Source organism: Rattus rattus, chromosome 13 (genome assembly GCF_011064425.1).
Source record: "Rattus rattus isolate New Zealand chromosome 13, Rrattus_CSIRO_v1, whole genome shotgun sequence".
Classification (NCBI taxonomy): domain Eukaryota; kingdom Metazoa; phylum Chordata; class Mammalia; order Rodentia; family Muridae; genus Rattus; species Rattus rattus.
The window spans coordinates 1,758,859-1,779,033 of record NC_046166.1 but is presented as its reverse complement, the minus strand read 5'-3'; the positions used below and the strand labels follow the sequence as shown (position 1 = coordinate 1,779,033).

The 20,175-nt window shown below is 51.7% G+C and overlaps 1 protein-coding gene across 4 annotated transcripts in view; it reads right to left on the bottom strand.

Annotated features, from left to right (window-relative positions):
* Positions 1-4,868: 4,868 nt before the first annotated feature.
* Positions 4,869-20,175, bottom strand: part of Zmiz1 (zinc finger MIZ-type containing 1) — a 93,555-nt gene continuing 78,248 nt past the window's right edge. For 3 of the 4 annotated variants that reach the window (XM_032919115.1, XM_032919116.1, XM_032919118.1), the window contains 10 exons: positions 19,761-19,902; positions 18,174-18,384; positions 17,186-17,291; positions 16,552-16,712; positions 15,685-15,752; positions 15,420-15,488; positions 14,756-15,000; positions 13,564-13,730; positions 9,963-10,217; positions 4,869-8,571 (listed from right to left, as the gene is read on the bottom strand). In XM_032919115.1, the coding sequence (XP_032775006.1) occupies positions 8,464-8,571; positions 9,963-10,217; positions 13,564-13,730; positions 14,756-15,000; positions 15,420-15,488; positions 15,685-15,752; positions 16,552-16,712; positions 17,186-17,291; positions 18,174-18,384; positions 19,761-19,902 (1,532 nt within the window). In that variant the 3' untranslated portion in view covers positions 4,869-8,463. The remainder of the gene's footprint in view (positions 8,572-9,962; positions 10,218-13,563; positions 13,731-14,755; positions 15,001-15,419; positions 15,489-15,684; positions 15,753-16,551; positions 16,713-17,185; positions 17,292-18,173; positions 18,385-19,760; positions 19,903-20,175) is intronic. The other variant, XM_032919117.1, reaches the window with a different exon arrangement.

Here is a 20,175-nt window from a genome sequence, read left to right as displayed (position 1 = left end):
CTCCACAGGCATCACTCTCTTTCTTTGGGGTCTTAGCACATGACAGCTTCAGGTGCCTGAACTTAAGTATGGGGGTGGAAAGTGAAACATTCCACTTCTCCACTCTGCATGTAGCCAACCCCTTTTCTGACAGTGAGTTTAATTGGCTGGGCTTAGAGTGTTCCCACTTCTCTCTGCTCTGAGTCAAATTGTAAGGACTCTTTTCCTTGAATCCAAAAATGAAATGAAGGGCGTCCTGCCCAAATCACTTTCCTTAATTCTTGGGTTTTTTTCCTAGGTGACAGCTGATGGAGAAACATCTCAGTATGAAAATACATACGTGTACTTGTACACACATACACACAGACACACACATACATGCAGAAATACACAGACACATACACACAGGCAGACACACAGACACACGACACAAAGACACACACAGATATACACACATACACATGTACACACACAGGCACATACACAGGTACACACACAGACACACACACAGACACACAGACACACACAGATACACACAGGCACACACACAGATACACAGACACACATACACACACAGACACACATACACACTCACACACACAACACACATACAACACACACAGACACACACACGCACCCAGACACACACACACACAGACACACAGACACACACACAGACACACACAGACACACACAGACACACACAGACACACACACACACACACAGACACACTCAGGCATACACACAGACACACACATGCACACAGACACACACACACACACACACACACACACACACACACACACACACACACACACACACACACCATACACCCTTCTGTTGTATATGGCCACTCACATTCTTCCCCCTTGCTGAAAATCTCTTGACTTCCTGTAGAACTCTTTCTCTCACATCTGCTTCTGGTGGCCATCGCATCCCAGGTGGCCAAGCCCTGCTCTGTAAGCCCAGAGCCTGCAACCTTTCCTTTCTGAAGTCAGTCCTACAGAGTCCAGAGGTCAGAGGACAGACTGAAAGCATTATTTATATAGGCATTTCTGTATGTATAACATAACCACTTAAGAGCAAAAGCTTTTGTTGTTGTTATCCTGTGTGTGTGTGTGTGTGTGTGTGTGTGTGTGTGTGTGTGTGATATGTGTATGCTTGTGGCTGTCAGAGGAATATTTTCAGGAGTTGGTTTTCTCCCTCCCACTTGGGCTTCATCCTGAGCCAAGAACTTGAGTCCCCAGGCTTGTAAAGCACACTTTCACCACTGACCCATCTCGTCAGCCCCGTAAGAACTGTTTCTAATGTATGATTCCAGTGCTAGAAGTCTGGTTAGACTTGGAGCCTGCACTTGTCTTTGGTTGTTTCTCAACATCAACTGAGACAGTGCCTGAGGCATCTTCTGGTAGATCCTGCTTATCGTAAGTGACAGAGGTCTATGGAGTGGGGAACAGCTTTATCTACACCTTTAAAAGGACGGACTGGATGACTCTTAGTAGGAGGCAAAGCCCAGACTGTACAGCCTGTGGGGGCGGGGTGTGTATGTGTGCAATGGGGTAGAAGGGTGGAGTTGAAATTCACCTCTCTTACACCACGCCCGAGCTTGCGTGGGTCCTGCTTACTTTCCCAGCTTGTTTCCAATCCTCCTTCACAACCTCTCTACTTATTAACCAGCACAGGCCTGTTCTCCGCAAGGTAACTAGAGCTGGTTTCTCTCACTGCCTCCCAGAGCTCCTTGACTGATGATGTACATGGTAGGAGATCCACTTGTTCATCTCAGCGGCTCATCTGAGCATGTGTTCAGCAACACAGGGCCCCAACCAATCTCAGAATCGTGGATTTCTACACCTCCGCTCCCTGGAGTTGTGTGGTCCCAGGACCAGAGACCCTTTTCAATGTGGCTTGGGAATCCTCAAATACCTGGGTGGGCGCAAGAAACACACCCTTTTTCTTGGTGCAGGATGAGGCCAGTGCAGTAGTCATCATGGGCTCAGCCTGACTAATAAGAGGATCTATTTGTGCAATGGTCTCTCCGGTGTGCAACACAGAACATGGCAGAGACTCAACTCAACTAACATGGCAGGGTTAGCCAGTGTTAGGTGGAGTGCACAGTCTCAGACTGTAATGAGGAGGGAGAGAGAGTTGCTAGTTTTCACGCACTTTAGCCAATGGTTAGCAGACACTAGTAAAATGACAGAAGGAGCCTTTCCCTTTCCAAGATTGACCCAGGGAAAAGGATTGGCTAATTACTTTCCCATGGGTTCATTTCCTTGGTCCTTGACACTGCTGTCTCAAGTAAAGCCATTCACGTTCACTCAGAACTCCACTCCCTCAGGTGTCTATGGGTAGAAACAGGAGAGACCTAGGGGGGGAGAAAGAGCAGGCAGAGAGAGGGGACGGCACAGGACGATGGTGCAGTTCTACCAGGAGAGTCTGTGGGGGGACTGAGCTCACCCTGCTGAGAGGTTGCTTTGTGGATCCTTCTGGAAGTCAGTTGCTGGGTGTGGGCTGCTAGGTGGGGGTGGGAGAGAGAAGGCAGAGACCTTCCATAGAGTCCCTGTCTGCTCAGGGTGACTGAATTGGACCTCGTGGGCTCCCAACTGTGGAGGATGGGTGAGTGGCATTAAAGAAGGTCTCACCATGCGCTGGAGAAATGGCTCAGTGGCTGGGAGCACTGGCTGCTCTTGCAGAGGCCCTGGGTTCAGTTCCTGGCACTCACATGGTGGCTTACGACTGTCTGTAACTCCAGTCCCAGGGGATCCAAGGCCCTTTTCTGGCTTTCAAGAGCAACAGGTCCCACACACATGTATGCAGGCAAAACACACAGATACATGAAATAATTTTTAAAAAGTCTCACCAGGCTGAGTGTGACCAAAGCCCTTAATCCCCATACTCAAGAGCTAGAAGCAGGCAGATCTCTGTGAGCTTGAGGCCAGCCTGATCTATCTAGAGAGTTTCAGGTCAGCCAGGGACTACATAGAGTCTATCCAAAACAAAACAAAACAAAACAAAACCACTCTAGGACTAGGTGTGGGGAGGACGGCCACAGGGGGAATGGAAGTTGAGCCCCAGTTGCTTTGAGACTGGACTCCCTGCCCCCAACCCCATTAGATTTATTACTTTAATTGTGTCTATGTTAGGAGGTGGCATTCAGCCTTACTTTACCTTGGGTGACTTTTCCCATTTTACAGTTAGGCCCTCTATTCTAGAAGGCAGCTGCCTGTCTGAGCAGGTCATGAGAGCTTGGGGAAGCCACAGGCTTGTATATGGCCTGTGTATCTCTGTTAGCAAAGAGTTAAGCTAAAAAAAAAAAAAAAAAAAAAAAGGCAAGTCTTGTCTTTATAGTGAAGTCCTGTTTCTACTCTGCTCACTTCTTGCCTTGAGGGCAACGGTGCACTTTGTTTTAATCACAACCCACAAGAACTAACCCAGCAAGCACACATATACTCCATCCTCACTTTGATAGCTGTCTGACATCTTTTCCCTATAGAGGACCCTCCTATTTTTCTGCCTTGTTTATTTGTTTGTTTTAAAGGCTCTGGTCATGCCTCTATACACACATTTCTCTGCTCATTGTAAAGTCACTGGTCTAAGGCAACAGGGAGTAGGGCTGCCCTTCTTATGCCCCGGAAGCTCTCCTGGCGTCTCAGGCTGCTTGTGGACAAGGCTGCCAGATGTTGGCAGATGACAGACAGTGCCTGCAGCTTAGCAGTGACCTGGACTCCTGTTCGTTAAGGCAAATCTTTCTCTTCTCACCTTCATCTCCCATTCAAACAAGAAACTGTGGCCACCTTATCTGTCCCTGTCTTCCTTAGAGGCGGTGGTGCTCCTCAGAGCCCAGGACCTCACAGGTAGTCCTTCAGCCTAGCTGGCTCTTGGGTACACCCACCCACCCCACCCCACTCCACTCCAGGTGTGTTCAGTCTTCCCCGTTCACACACTCAGTTCACACCAGTCGACATATGTGGGGAGCCTGCTGAGCTGACATTTGCAATCCTCGCTGAGGGATGGTTAAGGTAGCCATGTTTGTTTTTCTTGCTCAAGGGTCAGGTTGTGTGGAGGAAGAGCACTGATGGCTACTGGCCCTGACAATCTGATCCAGTTTGCCTAAAACTTAAACTGGACACGCAGACTTACAGTCTGTGCTGGGTGTTAGGAGTGCAGCCTGAGGAGGGAACCCAGGTAAAATGCAGCCGCCCAGTAAACTCCAGCTTTGCTTGGAATGAAGCAGGGAAACAGCGGGGGAGAAGCCAGGTGGCCAGAGACAGGGCTCTATAACCTGCAAGGAGAGTGATTGTTAAGGCATTTATGAAGTATGGCTGTGCCTAGATGCTATGAACAGAACCTCTGACTTGACACAGAGAAGTTCCTGTTCCTAGTCTGTCAGGGACTCAGTAAAGGCCTGAGTCACAGACGGCCTAAGGACTCAGCACCCCCACAGGACTCAGCCCTGTAGAGGGTCCCATTTTAGCCAGTCATCACAGACCTTTGTCCTACAAGCCTTCAACAAGAGATAGTGGTCCCCAAGAGGGACCGATGCCTGGAGTTCTTTATATCCATGGGTTTTGGGATCTCATACAGGGACACCAGAGCAGAACTCTTCCAAGCCAACACCCAAACCATTCCATTGTTTCTGTGTGTGCACAGACCAGCAGGATAGGGTGGTGGTTTAAAAACCAAAGCCTGTTCCCTCAGACCAGGCCTTAACATCCACAAAACAGCTAATTCATCAGAACCTTCTTTTTTTTTTTTTTGTCCATTTATTTAGAAAAAAATTAACATGAGCAAATGAGATACCTCAGTGTTACAACAGAGTATAGAAATGTCTAGCAATAATCAAATAATTTGATCTTTAAATACAAAATAACCACATGAACACCTAATATACAGGTTTCATCTGAATACATATTTATTAGATAAATATTAGAGGTCACATCATCTAACTACATACAGCTTTGCAAGACTAGAAATCACAATTAGTTTTTTTTTTCTGACCAGTCAAAAGTATGAAATGATTGCCATGTACATACGCTGTACAAAGACGATGGGTTCCATGGACATCACTTCAGGCTGCACGTGTGGGTGTGGATGTGTATGCGTGTGAATCACCTGTGATCATGATATCAAAAACTTATACAAAGCATATGAATTTGGTTACAATTTTCTTCTGAAACCCCCGTTTCTCTTCATTGTTTCCATAGCACCCCAAAAATACACAGGTGGCAGGGCTAGGACACGGAAGGTAAATAGTACGTGTAGGTAGAAATAAAGACAAAGGGGAACGAAAATGCCTCTGCACACGGGTCAGTATATTACAGGAGACAAGGACGGAGTCACGAAGGCTAACAAACAGGATCTAGTATTCCACGTAGGATGAAGGAGTTCCAAGCCTTTTGTTGTTTCTGTTTCGCAAAATAAAAAAACATTACACATTCCGGGAGAAATGAATGTATCTTGTTGACATGTCTATCTCTCATTTACATATGTACACGCGTCCCTTGAGTCGCTGCCGCTGCTCACACTGCCTCTGGATCGGTCAGGCCCAAGGGCCCATTGGGAGCAGACCTGTAGCTCTCTGGGGTTTAGGGCTTCCGTTAGGGAGAAAGTATTAGGAATCTTTTAAAAAATAAAATGGCTACAGGATACATGAGACATGAATAAAGCTTCAAACCAAGAAGATGAGGGTGATCGCCTGTGCGGGGCCTTCCCCATCTGCCCATGGACTCCCAGCCTGGTTAGCTGAGTGGTGGCTGGTACATGCCTATGGGTGGGTTGCTCCTTGTGGTAAAGTGGCTTGCTGAGACCTCATTTCTGAGGGTACTATGGCTCCAAATTGTTGTCAGAAAGGACCGAGGATCTTTCCAGAGCCTAAGCCTGCCTCTGCTAATAGATGTCACCTTCACCTGCATCTGTCACTACCAAGGCATGGCTCCAGCCCCAGATGTCTTTGTACCTCTCTCAAACCCTGGGTGAGCTCTGACATTTCTCTGGAAGGAGATGCTCCCGGAGTGTGGGCTTCAGGCTGTGTGGTGAACTTGCTGGTGGGGCACTTGCCTAGGAGAGAGTCTTAGGAAATCAGCCTCAGGTGTGAACTGGTGACAGAGAGGCTGGGGCTACGGGGAGTGTCTAGGCCTTTTGCTTTGGAAAGCTGTGGAAAACCTGGGCATGCCTTGACAAGAACTAGCAGGGACCCCAGGCTGTTCTGGGGCACAGTATCACGGCAAGAAGCAGGAACTTGTGAGAAAGGCATTTGTCAGTCTGAAGCTGAACAGTCCGTCCGTATAGTCCGACAAGAGCATGGCCTTGTGCCAGGACACAGGCACTGGGTAGGGACAGCCACATGGTACCTTGTGTAGTGTTGTCCCTGTCAGCTGACTGAGAGTGGCTCTCAATAGTAGGTTGCCTGGTCTCCCAACTTGAGCATGGCCGACTCTTCTGCTCCTCTCTCATCTGTACAAATAGCCCTGGTTGGTTTTTTTTGTGTGTGTGTGTTTTTGTTGTTTGTTTTTGTTGTTTTTTTAAAAAAGGACTCGGTTTTGTCACTGAGTCAAGATATTTTAAAAACACCAGCAAAGGCTATAACCAGGTCATGAAAATGTTGAATATTATCAAAGACAATACTAAAATATTCACAAAGATATTTACAAAAGCGATTCTTAAAATAATTGATTTGCATACTGAACACACTGCTTGAAAAAACCTTAACAGGACAAAGGAAGAAGAGGGGAGGGGTGATGGCAGCTTTCTTTGTGCCTTTTTTTTTTTAGGGTGGCAGAAAGTCAACAGTTAGGGGTCACCTTTCTGGTTCAATCTATATTAAGAGTGCCAGGGAGCACAGAGGGAGGCTAATGACCGATGACGAATGAGGATGCTGGCAGCGGACAGGAGGCAGGAGAGGGCCCTGGGTGGCAGCATCGGAGAAGGGAGCAAAGAATTTACAGATGGGATTCATGTGAGCGGACAACCTGGCATCACTGTAGGGATCACCGTAGGCCATGAGGCTCAGGGGGACACAGACCAGCCTGGCACAAAGCAGGTGAGTGACAAGCCAGCCGGGGACTCTAAGCTGGATGGAGTGGAAAAAGCAGAGGACCAGAGGCTGCACTTGCTGGGTGAGCAGGAGTGTGGAGCGAGCTCTGGGTGGAGGGAAAAATATGGGGAATGACAGGCAGCTACACAAATGTCACAATATGCCTGCCAAGGTATCCTGGTGCACCCAGCAAGGGTCTGGGCTGGAGACAGGCAGCCTTGAGCAGAGAACCTGCAGGACTAGTTTTGAGAGGCTTGGAAAGACATGGCTGCCCTGAACTTTTGCTGTGGAGTCCAGATTCCCCGGGGGGGGGGACCCATGCTGCTTCCCTGCCATGTGCCCTACAGCTGTCTGGGAAAAGTAGAACCCAGAGGGAAGTGGGTCTATGGAATAGTCTTGGAGAAGGAAGTATAGGCAGGAGGAAGGAAAGAGAACATGGGGGTGGGGTGGGTGGGGCGATGGTTTGCTTGCTGTCCAGATGCAGTATTCCTTTCCTTCTGTGACTTCAGAGCTTCCTACTGTGGTCATTTAAAGCAGGGAGTGGCTTGGGGCAAAGCTGCAAGGCTTTGGCTGCCTCTGTTGGGCTCTGGCTGGCATTGTCCCCTGGCCCCTAATGGAGACACATTTTGGTGTGGTGCACAATGGTGCACGTGCTCTCTGCTCCCCACAAGGCATGGCCCTGGTCTTAGTTGAGCAGCCCTCCCCTGCATTGTCTTGGCTCCGGAGAAGGCCCTGACCTGTTTCCTGCCAGTCCCTACACAGGTGTGGCAAGCTCTCTCAGACGTAGCACTTTGTCCTTGTTCTGCTGAGAGAGTGTTTACAGGGCATCTTGGCTTAGAAGTCAGAGGCCAAAGCCACGACCCCTGGCTCTGAGGGATGTTCTCCTTCCCAGAGGGTTGTGCTTTTCTGTGATGCGTGTGTGTGTGTGTGTGTGTGTGTGTGTGTGTGTGTGTGTGTGTGTGTGTGTCCTTCCTCGCTGCTGCAAACTGTCACCATTCCTCCAAGGCTTGTCTACTATCCTGGCCTGGGGGCCGGAGTGTTCCTCTCAGGTTCCAGTCATTTGAAGGAGGCTCTGGGCCAGGAGGCTGGGATAAGGTTTAAAAACATGGAAGAACTTTGGGACACTGGAAGGTCGGTCGTCTGGAGTCAGCACACATGGAGGGACCTATACTCGCCATTGGCATGTCTCTTGCTGGGCCTGGATTCCCTCTGCTTGGGTTTTGTCTTCCAGGGGCCGTCTTCAGGCTTGCTCTAGGCACAGGTCCCGGAACATTCAGGCAAACAGGACTGTAGACTCACATGGCTTTCCCTGCCTAGTGTGCTCTGCTCAGCTCTCAGCCTGAGGTCCTGGTGTGGGAGGCCTGAGCATGGGCTCCTGGGAGGAAGAGTGTGTGGGACAGATGGGATAGGAGGCAGAGTGGGGAGGGTTGGCCCCAGTGGAGAGTGGCCTTCAGTTGTTCTCAAAGAGAGACAGGAGGTCATCGTTGCTATTGCTTGGAAGGTCGGGGGGATCCAGGTAGGAGAGGAGCTCATCGGGGTTTGTGAGTTCCGGCAGTAGCTAGAAAAGAAGAAGCCTAGTTGAGGTGGCTGAGGGTGGTCCAGAGGGAGTGAGGGGTCTCTCTGACCTTCTCACTCCCTTCCACTTGCCTCCTGGGGTTCTTCCTCAAAGACAGAAAACTAACAGTGTCCCCAAGACCACCGTGTCTCAGCTGGGGCAGGCATGCCCGCACTCAACAAATGCCAAGGCCAGGGAGACCCACCGGGCTGACCCCCTCCTCTCAGTGTCAGCCCCATGGCAGGTCAAGGGCTGGATTCTTTTTGATTGTTCCTCTGTTCTCTCAGAGCCTGCCAAGGGCAGCTTTGGGCCACACAGCCTGCTGGTATAAGCCATCTGGCTTCAATCCGGAGCACAAGGCAAGACGTGGGGAGACCAGGTGGTCCCCACGGTGCCCTAGACTACTCTCTCTGAATCTTAGTGAGTTTGTGGCTGGCTGTACTGTCTTGTCCCTGTGGTCCACTGTCCCCTCTCTCCATGTGACACCCTTGGAGTATGTACGTCACACAGGGGCAGAGGAGCTCCTGAATCTAGAAGCATCCCACTGGTCTGGCTAAGGGAGGAGACTTGGGTGAGAAACCAAGACGTCTGCAAACCGAAGATTGTGCCACAGTTCTCCCTGCCAAGAGCTCTCTAATACCACCGTGGTGGGAGTTGACAGCAGGGCCAGGAGTCCAGTACCTAGGGATGGGGGCTGGGAACAGCTTCTAGCTCCTCAAGGGAGTAGGAGGAGCAAGTGTTCAGTCCCAACCTTTCTGTGATCCTCACCGTCCCACCTTCTACACCATGAGATCTTGGGATGGGAGACCCTTGAGTCTCAGCTGCGCACTTTGACCTTGTCTTCCCCGAATCATGTCCTCCCCCCACCATCTGCTGTCATCCCACATGGAGACTTCTTGGAGTGAGCAATGGAGCAAGCGGAAGCAGGGAAATGGAGACACACGGACAAGGAAACCGCAGGCAGACAAGACCGGCAAGACGATGGTGGGGTGTCATTCTTAGCTCTTCCCCTGCCCAGGCCAGAAGGTAGATACAGAAATAGCAAGCTCGACATGGGGGTGTGAGGGAGGGGCTGGGGAGAAGGGCAAGGACCCTCTTGCACTATCTCTAAGGCTTTGACTGGAGGGACTCATCAAGGGCTTACATAGAAGACGGGTAGGACTGGGAATCAGGACTATTGGGCCAAGGGGCTGATGGGTAGGGGTGGGGCTTGCATGACCTATCCCCATATGGGGTTTTCTAGGGCTGGAGTCAGGGAAGACTGGCTGGGGCCCGCCCACCACCCACCCACCTTTCCACCCGGGGCCTTGAGCCCTTAAGTACCCCCCTTCTCTTGGGAAGGTACTGGTGCCGTGCCTGGCCCCAGACCAAGGTGTGTGGTGACCCCAACTTACATCCAGTGAAGGTTCCGGCATGTCGGATGCTCCCTGTGCTCCGGCCTGACCCTCTAAGGCTGAGGAGGGGTTAAAGGTCAGGTCGCTGTGTGGATGGTTGCTGGGAGCGGCCTGTGGTGGCTGCCGGGGAGGCTGGGAAGGAGGAGGAGCCCCACTGTGATGTAATGGAGGCCCTGCCTGGCTGCTGGGGTGTGGTACGTGCAAACCTTGTTGTATGGAGGGATGGGGCTGGTCAGAACTGCCAGCGTGGGGCATCTGTGGAGGAGGAGAGAGCAGGAGAAAAGAGAGGTGAGGTGACAAGGCACAACGACGGGATGCCTGGAGAAAATGAAAACCAAACAAACCAGGAAGTAACAGACCCCAAACAAGGGCACCCCGAACAAGAACAATGATCTGCAGTTGAGGGGCGGGGTAGAAAAACAAACAAAAAAATTATCCTCTCCAGAAACCAACAACCAGGAAGGTTGTGAAGAACAAGTGGAGAAGGCCTTACTCTGCACAAAGCCTAGGAAGGGCCTTGAGCCAGGCACAGACCAGAGAGCCTCCCACCCCCACACTGTCACAACAAACAACAGCGAGGCCAGAATGGACAAGCAATGGACGTGTTTCCGGGAAGCGGGTAGCTGCTGGCAGCGTGGTGCGGTCCCCCCCACCCCCAGGGCCAGGGCAGTGCAGAGCAGGCATGGACACAGCACCGGCAGGCGTGCAGCTTCCCCTGGCTGGTGGTAAAGAGGAGACAGGTGCTTTGCCTGCCTCCCTCCTCAGCTAGTGTCAAAATGGCAGACCAGGGAGAGAACCTGGTTGGCCAGGGACATTTGGGGCACTGCCTTCTCCTTGATTAGCAATGGGCTTCATGCTGAGGGCAGCAAGGAACATGGTGGGACAACTCTAAAACATTCGCTAAGGAATTCCTCCCTTTTAATTCGCAGCGCATTGGCTGTGGGTAGGTGGGTGCGAGGGCTTTTATGTAAAATGTGCCTGGTGAATGCTGTTGGCAGTTCCAAGCAGACCCTTCAGAGCAGAAGGCCTGAAGCAGCTCCAGCAAAGGTCTCAGTCTGCCCTATACATTTGAACAGGGCCACCAGCATCCTCTTAATGCTGCCAAGAATAAAGCATTTTGGTGACAAAAAACGCTTCCTTGGTCTCAGATGACTTTAATTCCTGCCCCAATCTCCCTTTCTGGGTTTTTCCATGCTGGGTTGGTGAGTGGCAACCATGCCAGCCTTGGTCTCCCAGACCCTGGTTTCTCTTTCCATTTCTGCTAAAAGCTGCTCTCCAAATCTGCTGTGATCTAGTCTCTACCAAAAGTCCTGGGATGCCTTTTCTTTGCAGGGTGCAGGGCTCCATGCGACACCAGTATTAATTACAGTGTTCCTCCAGTCTGGGTCCCCAGGTGACTTCTATGTGGCATGATATAAAGGAGCTGGCAGACAAGGCCAGCTGAGGGTTCCCACTTAGCTGACAGCAGCAGATGTCCCATGGTAGCCATCCTGAGGAAACAGGGAGGGACCCCATACTCCCATGAACAGCTCAGTTCGGGATAGAAAGCTCGGATCCTGTGATATAGCTTCTTCCCTAGATCTCAACAAGAGTGTCTCTGAGCTCAGAGCACTGCTGTCATTTCTGCCACTCTGCTGCCTAGTGTGGGAGAACTCTTGGGCAGTCAGTGCTTGGCTAGAAACTCCTAGACAACCCTGGACTACATGAAAACCCTCCAGTCACCTGCTCAGCCAGAGCCAGGCTGCTTCTCAACACAACAAGGCAGATACACCAAGGACAGACCTGGGGTTGTCTCCCATGTGGTACCAATGCATTGCTAGGCCTGGTTGCTTTCGGTGAGATGAAAGTTGAGAAAGCAAGCACACCTTCGTGGAATTCTGGGGGAACTCTGAGCTTCATTCAGGTAGAGGATGAACCAGGAAGGAAATAGCTTGGCTTGTAAGAGAACATATGGCTCTCCCTTTGTAGCATCTTCCAGGATTAGTGGGTATGAGGACTTGCGATATACAGTGTGTGTGTGTGTGTGTGTGTGTGTGTGTGTGTGTGTTGTGTGTGTGTTGACTCCTAGCTGCAGAATGCTGAGGTCCTACTGTGTGTGGGTGGATAGGTGGGGTACCATGTGTGTGTGGTGACTCCTAGTTGCCGAATGCTGAGGTCCTACTGTGTGGGTGGGTGGGGAGGTACCATGTGTGTGTGGTGACTCCTTAGCTGCAGAATGCTGAGGTCCTACTGTGTGTGTATGTGTGTACCGTGTGTGTGGTGACTTCTAGCTGTGGAATGCTGAGGTCCTACTGTGTGTGTGTGTGTGTGGGGTACCATGTGTGTGTGGTGACTCCTAGCTGCGGAATGCTAAGGTCCTACTGTGTGTGTGTGTGTGTGAGGGGTACCGTGTGTGTGGGGTGACTCCTAGTTGCCGAATGCGGAGTCCTGGACGGCTCAGAGGAGGAGATCAGTGGTTCGAAGTGGAAAACTTCATGGCAGAGTCAACATGTACTTTGCTTTCTCTCTCTTTCTGTTTTCTTTGAGGCAGGCTCTCCAGTACTGCAATGCTGACCTTAAACTCGCTCTGTCACAGGGGGGAACAATTCTGAACTCTGGACACTCCTTCATCTATCTCTGAGTTTTGAGATCACAATGCCTACCATGTCCTGTTTGCTCAGGCAGCGCTGGGCAAACACCCTATCCGACGGAGCTGTATTTCGCCAGGAATGGTACTTATTGTTCCTGGTGGGAAATCAGGGATGTCGAGAAGATGAGGAGGCTTCCAAGGCACTGTGGAAACTCTGGACCTTTTCTGATTGGTTCTCTTCTCTGTGCCCCTTCCCTCCAAGGTGAGAGATCAACATGGATCTCAGTGTCCCAACCCCCACTGCTCTCCTTCCTCTCAGCTCCTTAAGAAGGTGTGCTTTGTGAACACAAGGCCCAGTGTGCCTATTTATCCTGACCCAAGGGGCATTACTATGCTACACAGCACAACAATCGAGTACTCAAACAGTGGCTCAAGAGGGTGGCCAGCTCTCTTGCCACTGTTTCCAGAGCCACAGGAAGGGATGGATTGTGGTTAGCCCTGAGCATCTTGCTCTAAGGAGGTATGCCCAGTTATGTGGAACATGCCAATAACTGGGAGACAAGACAAGGAGGGCAAGCAAGACCTTAGGGAGGTCAAATGTCCTGGACCTCCTTTTTACAGGTGGTGGTGAGACCCTGGGTGAAGATTCAGATCCCCAGAGGCAAAGTGTCTGAGCACGGGGGCTAATTTCAGGCTGCTGAAACCATAGACGTCAGTGGAAGAGCATTAAGTGGAGCTTAAGGTGGTACATGTGGACGCAGGAGGCAGCCTGGGACTTCCTTAACTTAAGAGACTCCAATGTCCTCAATAAAATCGCCAAGTTGACAGGTACAGACCAATCACCTTAGCCTCTCCCTCCCATCTGAGCCCCCGAATCTAACTCTTGGCTTTCCTTTTCTTTGAAGAGGGAACCAGAGTACTCACATCTCAAAGAGCCCAAGAGAAAGCCCTCTGTCCCAGTCAGCTCCAGATGAGGCTGGGATTAAAGCATGGGCAAACGGGAAGGTTGAGGTACAAGTTGAAGGTACTCACAGTTTCCTGCATGGGGTGACTGAGGGGTTTCTCGAGGGCGGCCATGTTGTTGGGCATGTCCGGTGGGTGGGAGAGCTGGGGGGGACCATGCATGAAGTCGTTCATGGATGTCCCTCCGGGATTCCCATGGGGAAAGTCAAAGTTGCCATGACCCTGGTAGTTGCTTCCTGGGATGGGAATAAGATGAGGATGGGGAAGAGGTCACCCAGGGGGAAGGTGGTCACCCTCAGCTGATAGTGTAAAAGCCAAGTTCTTTCCCTCCCTTGAGATAGGCGTGGCTTTTGAAGCATTTGCTTTTGGCTATATGATGGAGCAGTCAGGCTTTCCTCTCAGGCCCAGAGGCCGTTCTGCTCGATCCAAGAACACCAGGCTCTAGGTGATAACCCAGCCTCTCCATCCCACATCCCATGGTGATGGTGAGACACGGAGACTAAAATGCTGGGATGCTGGGGCCCTTGACACAGGCTGTGGGACTCAAGCCAGTAAATTAATGACTTAGGTCCACTAATCAATCACCTGGGCACCTTGGAGACCTAAGATCATGGATCTCAGTGACAGGGCCACCACCCTCAGACAGAGGGTGGGTATTTTTTAGGAAGCAAGTGGAACATACCAGGGATGATGCCTGAAGTCTGGAATAGCCGAGAATGAGACCGAGTGATAACAGACTGGGTTAGCCAGTGCCTAGGCTCTCTCTGGGGAGGGTGGGAGAGCCAAAGGGCGGGGCTGATAACCTGGCAGAGCAGGCTGTGAACCTCTGGGCTTGCACCATTATTCTCCCAAGTCCAGGGACCAGAGGGCAATTTTTGGAGGGTGTGTCCATTCTTCCTCTCTTTCTCTTTTATTTTTAAGATTTATTTTTTATGTGTATGAGGGGAATGTTTTGTCCACATGTATGTATGTGCTACCATGTACATGCTTGCTGCAGAGGGAGCTCAGAAGAGAGCACTGGATGCCCTTGAACTGGAGCTATGGTTGGTTGTAGTCATCATGGAGGTTCTGGGAATTGAACCTAGGCCCTCTGCAAGAGCAACAAGTGCTCTTAACCAGTGGACCATTTCTCCAGCCTCACTCAGCCTTTCTTCTCTCATTGTGTACCTGCTACCATCAGCACAGAAAGCGCAAGTCCCTAATGGTCACAGGCTGTCCTCTTCTCCCTCCCTCCCTCCGTAGCCAGCATCACATTCCGTACCTTGGCTGCTGTAGTCGTTGGAGCTGGTGCCCCCAGGAGGAGGTGGGAGGGGGTAGGGAGATGGGCCAGGGCCCAGAGCGGCGATCATCTCCATGACGTTGGGCATGATCATCTGGCTGGGGCTCATGGTTTTGAACCGCTTTGAGGGGATGCCATCAGGGTCATCCTTGATATGGAGGTCTGACTTGATGGGTACTGGCCGCCAGCTGCATGTGGGGTCGATGGTGACCTCTTCAAACTCGGAGCTGGTGGAGAGAGCAATGGGGGAGGAACTGAGGCTCAGAGTGTCTAGATTTGGAGACAAATTTGTCTACACTCATCCTCTGAGGCCAATGTCTACACTCATCCTCTGAGGCCAATGTCTACACTCCTCCTCTGTGTCAAGAGGCCTAGAAGAGCTGTTCACATCTTGTTTGGTGAGGTGAGAATACTGGGGCTCAGAAAAACAAGTGGTTGAACCTGGGGCTGCTGGCCCCAAGATACCCCCCCCCCCCCAAGAAGACTTCCAGCACTGGCTGAGTTCTGTCTCATCAAGGACATATTGGCCCCCATGTCTAGGAGTTCCCAAGGTCAAGCTGCAGATTGGTGGCTGGACTCAGGACTCAGGACTGACTACATCTCCCCTCTAGTCAGGCTGCACCTCCCTAGTCAAGGCTACACTTACTGTTGGATGGCATTCAGGATCCCCCACATGTACTGATCCACCTCCAGACCCTCGAGCAGAGCAGTTTTACTGGAAGAGAAGAACAAGGCTTGGTTTTTGGCTCCTGGAGGCAGGGCACAGCCCGCCCACCTCCACTGTCCTGCCATTATGGACACAAAGGAGACACAGAGTACAATATAGCAGTGAGATCCAAGACCCATGGCCTCCGTAGGGTAGGTAAAGCAGCTAAGAGGCACCTCTGCTCTGCAAGGTGGGTATTGCTTACTTGCACACGGGACACCGCCAGGTCCCTCGCTCACAATTCAGTTGGAGGTATGACTCCAGGTCAAAGCACTGCAGAAGTGAGAGACAGAGAGAGGGAAGATCAGGATGGTCAGAAAAGGCCTTGCTGTGGCTCTGGACCCTTAGGAAGACTTCCGTACCCAGGAAGAACTCTTCTCTTGCTCTCTCCACAGAACCACAGCACAGCCACGCTGTGTCTGCCACAGCCCTCACGGATCACTTCCCTGTCCTCAAAGAAGCCCTTCTGGACCCAGCATCCCAGCCGAGTCTCACTGCCTTTGCCTCTTACTGAGGACAGGACCAGTGTGGACTCTGGCAGTCCCCTTAGTCCATCCTAGGGACCCAGGGCCACTCTGTTAATTAGCCTCTACCAAACAAAACGATCACATCACATGTCCACACCTACAAACTCAGAGGGAGGCAGTCCTGTCTGCCACCCAGCTTTCAGGATAAATCATACTTCACAGTGTGTTGGTGTACCTGGCCCCGCCATCTTTGCATCCCTTTTGGGGGACCCTGTCTTGGCTAATCCCTACACAACTGGTCTTTGCTAGTCTGGGTTGCCTCTTTCCTGAGCCTGCTCAGGGCAGGTTCCTAGCCTGTGGTTTCTAGCCAGGACTTTCTGCTGGCTTACAATATCTGATTGTCTAACTTTTTCTGCATTTCTACCCCTCCCCAGGACCTCCGAGATGGGCCAGAAGGAGAAAATATGACAGAGAGCATTGTGGCTGCCGATGGCCACGATGTCCTTCGGGCAGCAGCAGGCCCTGTTGGCCCCTCAGCCTGCCCCTTGTCACTCTGCCAACTCTGTGCAGCCTGTGTCAGGGCTGCACTTGCTGGGACTGCTCACCTGCACATGCTTGCAGTCGTGGCCTCGAGCAGGCAACTGTATGCGCCGGAATGTGATGGGGCACTTCAGAGACACCTTGATGGCGGTCTGCTCCACGCCATCCTCACCGTTGAGAGTTGTGTTGCCCGAGGAGGCAGCCACACTGCTGAAATTCCGCTTGACTGTGAGGTAGGAGGCAGAGGGTGAGGGCTGGGTGTTCTGCTGAGGGGTTGGATCTTAGCTCCTGACCATGACCTGGATTCCCCAGTCCCTGCATCCCACATTCAATGCATGCAGTGTGCATGTGGGGCAGAAAGGACTGAGGAGAATCCCTTTTCTGAAGAACAGACCCCACCCTTGGTAGGAGTAAGAACTTTCTGCAAAGCTTGCAGAAACCCAGTCTGGTGCTGCTCCTCTGATTTAACTAGGTCAGCAAAAAGCCCCCTCAGGCACTTTTGCACCTAACTCTGCAAGTGTGGAGATAGAAACCAGACTGCGTGGAGGTGTTCAGGAGCTTGAGGGAAGAGACACTAGGGACAGAACTATAGGGAGGAGGGGCAGTACACCTCACAGGAGGTGCTCCAGAACTCAGCCTGAGACTCACCACTTCTTGTGGCCAGCCCCACCCAACCTGTCTCCACCCACCCAAACTCACTTTTCGTGATGCAGTGCTCAGCGGGCAATAGGCGCTTCTTGAGGAGGCCCTGCAGCACGGAGCGCACAGAGGGCCTGTGTACCAGCTGCAGCACGAAGAGGTGGGACTACAGAGAGAACAGAGGGGCTCAGTGAGGTCCACAGTTCCCAAACCTGCTCCTGGTGGATCCATGACTACACCTCTCTAGGAGAGGGTACCCAGGAGGAAAAAGGGCCTGGAAATCACGAGGCCCAGGACTGTGAGGCAGGGCCTCTGGAATGACTATCTGTGTTTCAAGCTAATATGGTGGCTTTCCCAACTGAAAAGCAGCTGAGGTTACAGGACATAGGGCATCAGGACTAGAACCTAATACATTTACTGCTCTCCTGTCCTTTCTGTCCTTTGTCAAGTGAGTCTATCTCTGCCATCCTTCCTCTAGGATACCTTCTAGGACTGTGCATCCCAACTCTTCCTGCTACGGCTGAGCATGAAGCATCCCCAGCCTATAAGTATAACAGGCTTCATCCCCTCTGAAAAGACAGATAGTTCTGGGGTGGTCCTAAATCACACGAATTGGAGGGATATGTATGTGTGCCTCTGGGTGCATGTGTGCGAGCATCTGTGTGCACATGTGCACTTATGGGAGTGCATGTGGATATATCCTTCCCACAGGACAACAGGGATCAATTTAACTCCACATTTAGCAGAGGTGGGTCTTGGAGTAGGGGGAGGTGGTAGGGATATGAAAATTTTGAGACAAGAGTAGATTACAGCTCGGCCAGTGGAATAGGGGTGCTCGTGCCTGGGATGGCACAAAGAAATAAACGGGAGGTGTGTGGAGGCCCAGTAGAGACCGAGTGTGGAGGGGAAATGGCTGAGTCTAAGAGAAACGGCCAGAGCATAGCAGCTTAGATCACTTTGGATATAGAGAACCATGTCCTAGGGTCTAGCTGGAGACTCGAGGGAGGCTGACGGTGTGTTCCCAGTCCCGCTTGACCACTCTACTCACACAGCAGCAGGCGGTGACGGTGATCTGGATGGTGTTCCGGCCAGGCTGGCATACATGCTTGAGGTGCAGGGGCTTGTGGGAGGTCTTGTTGTCCCCCCGCTCGATTGTGAGGGGTGTGGCGTTGACGCTGACCTGCACTGAAGCTGGCCAGTTGGTGTTCATCTGCCGATCCTCATGGTGGTAGCACTTGAACTGCAGCTCCAGGTCTGACCTGGGGTGGGCAGGGTGGGCATCATCATCCTGAGTTCCCAGGGACCCTTCCCCTTGGCCACACAGCCTTTCTCCCTCTCTCTCTCTAGGAGCGGTGGTTCTCACCCTTCCTAATGCTACGACTCTTTAATACAGTTTCTCATGTGGTGACCCTCGGCCATAAAATTATTTTTGTTGCTACTTCATAACTGTAATTTTGCTACTGTTATGAATCGTAATGTAAATATCTGATATGCAGGATGTCTGATATATAACCCCCAAAGGTTTGTGAGCCACAGGTTAAGAACCACTACCCTTGAGATTACCCCTCCTACAAATATGAATCTGTGCTAACATCCAAAGCCCTTACATTTCCATATCCTACACGATGGCAGCCACATCCACAGCCCTGGCTGCCCCGCCTGGCTAACTGACCCCTCCTCCCCATGACAGGGTCAGAAGGTCAGAACGACAGATATAGCAAGATCAGTAGCAAGGCCCGTGTGACCATCTCCAGGTGGAGGCAGGAGTACCTTCTTTGGCCCATGTTTGCCTGTGTGCCCGGAAGCCTCAGGCCTCCTGCCTTATATCTTAGCTCCTGTGTCCTGAATACCACCCAGGTTTGCCTGTTGCAACAGCCCACCGAGTGTCCAATGTTGGATGAATTTGAACATGCTGGGAGCAGAGGCCCACTTCCAGCAAGCACCTGGGGAGGCTGTGCTGGGATGGGGCTCCATGCCGGGCCTTGGATGAACCTTGCTTAAGGGTCAAAGACCCAGGAGGGCTTTTGTAATTTAGAAGCCCCCAGTTCAAGTGTTAGCTCTACTTCTTGCTGTGAAAACTCACATTCTTTGAAATATTCCTCTAGCCTCAGTTTCCCCTTCAAATCAAAAGGAAAAGCATTGCCTCCTTCAAGATCTCAGAGGTCATGTGCGAGCCTCCTGGCCCAGGCACTTGAGCACAATCCTGTGAGTGGGCAGCATCAGACCCTGGTTGCCCCTTGCAATCTATAGATTGGTGAGCCTGCCCAGCCCAGCCCTGCTGTTCTCAACAGCCTCTTCTCTTCACACTGGCAGCTCTGGCAACGGGAGTCATGTTCAGATTGATGCTTCCTTTTGCTAACTTATCACCTTGAGATAGCCTCTTCCCAGCCCATAGTGCTCTGCTGGCCTCCCCACTCTCCAGAAAGTCTAGTCAATACTCAGGGCTTGGGTAACAGCTGTTACTAGCTGTTGATGCTTGGTCCCTCTCCTGTTAAGTCCCCTGTGACATTCTCAGGGCCTTGCCTAGTGCAGGGCCCTGTCAGTGATGCTCAAGAGGGGACTGTGACAGGAAGCTGCTGCTAACATCTGTGCGGGATCACTCCAGGGTAGGAAGTTACCATGCAGGCCACCTCACCTCCACATCAGCGTCTGGTGAACCGTGGGCCGCAGGTGGAACACGTGGTTGCTGACAGCCAGGTTGTGCTCCAGGCGGAAGGGCTCCAGAACCACGCCATCCCGCACGGGGAATGTGAGCCGTAGCTCATCATTGTGGTTGGCTGGGCAAAGACAAGGAGCATATGAGTGAGTGGCGAGCTCTCCAGCCTTACCTGTGCCGGTGCTGGAGTGGGACTCACTCCCCCATGGGACACTACATCGGGAAGCATGCTCAAAGAGCACAAATGTGGGCCATGAGCCACAGAAAGTGTAGTGTGCCCAAGTTCAGGCTGGGAGCCCGTGGCTTCCTCCAGCTTAGCTGGCTTACTCCACCCTGCAATCTCATTTCTCTCATCAGTATCTTAGTACCTGGAGATCCATGCTTTTCTGGAAGT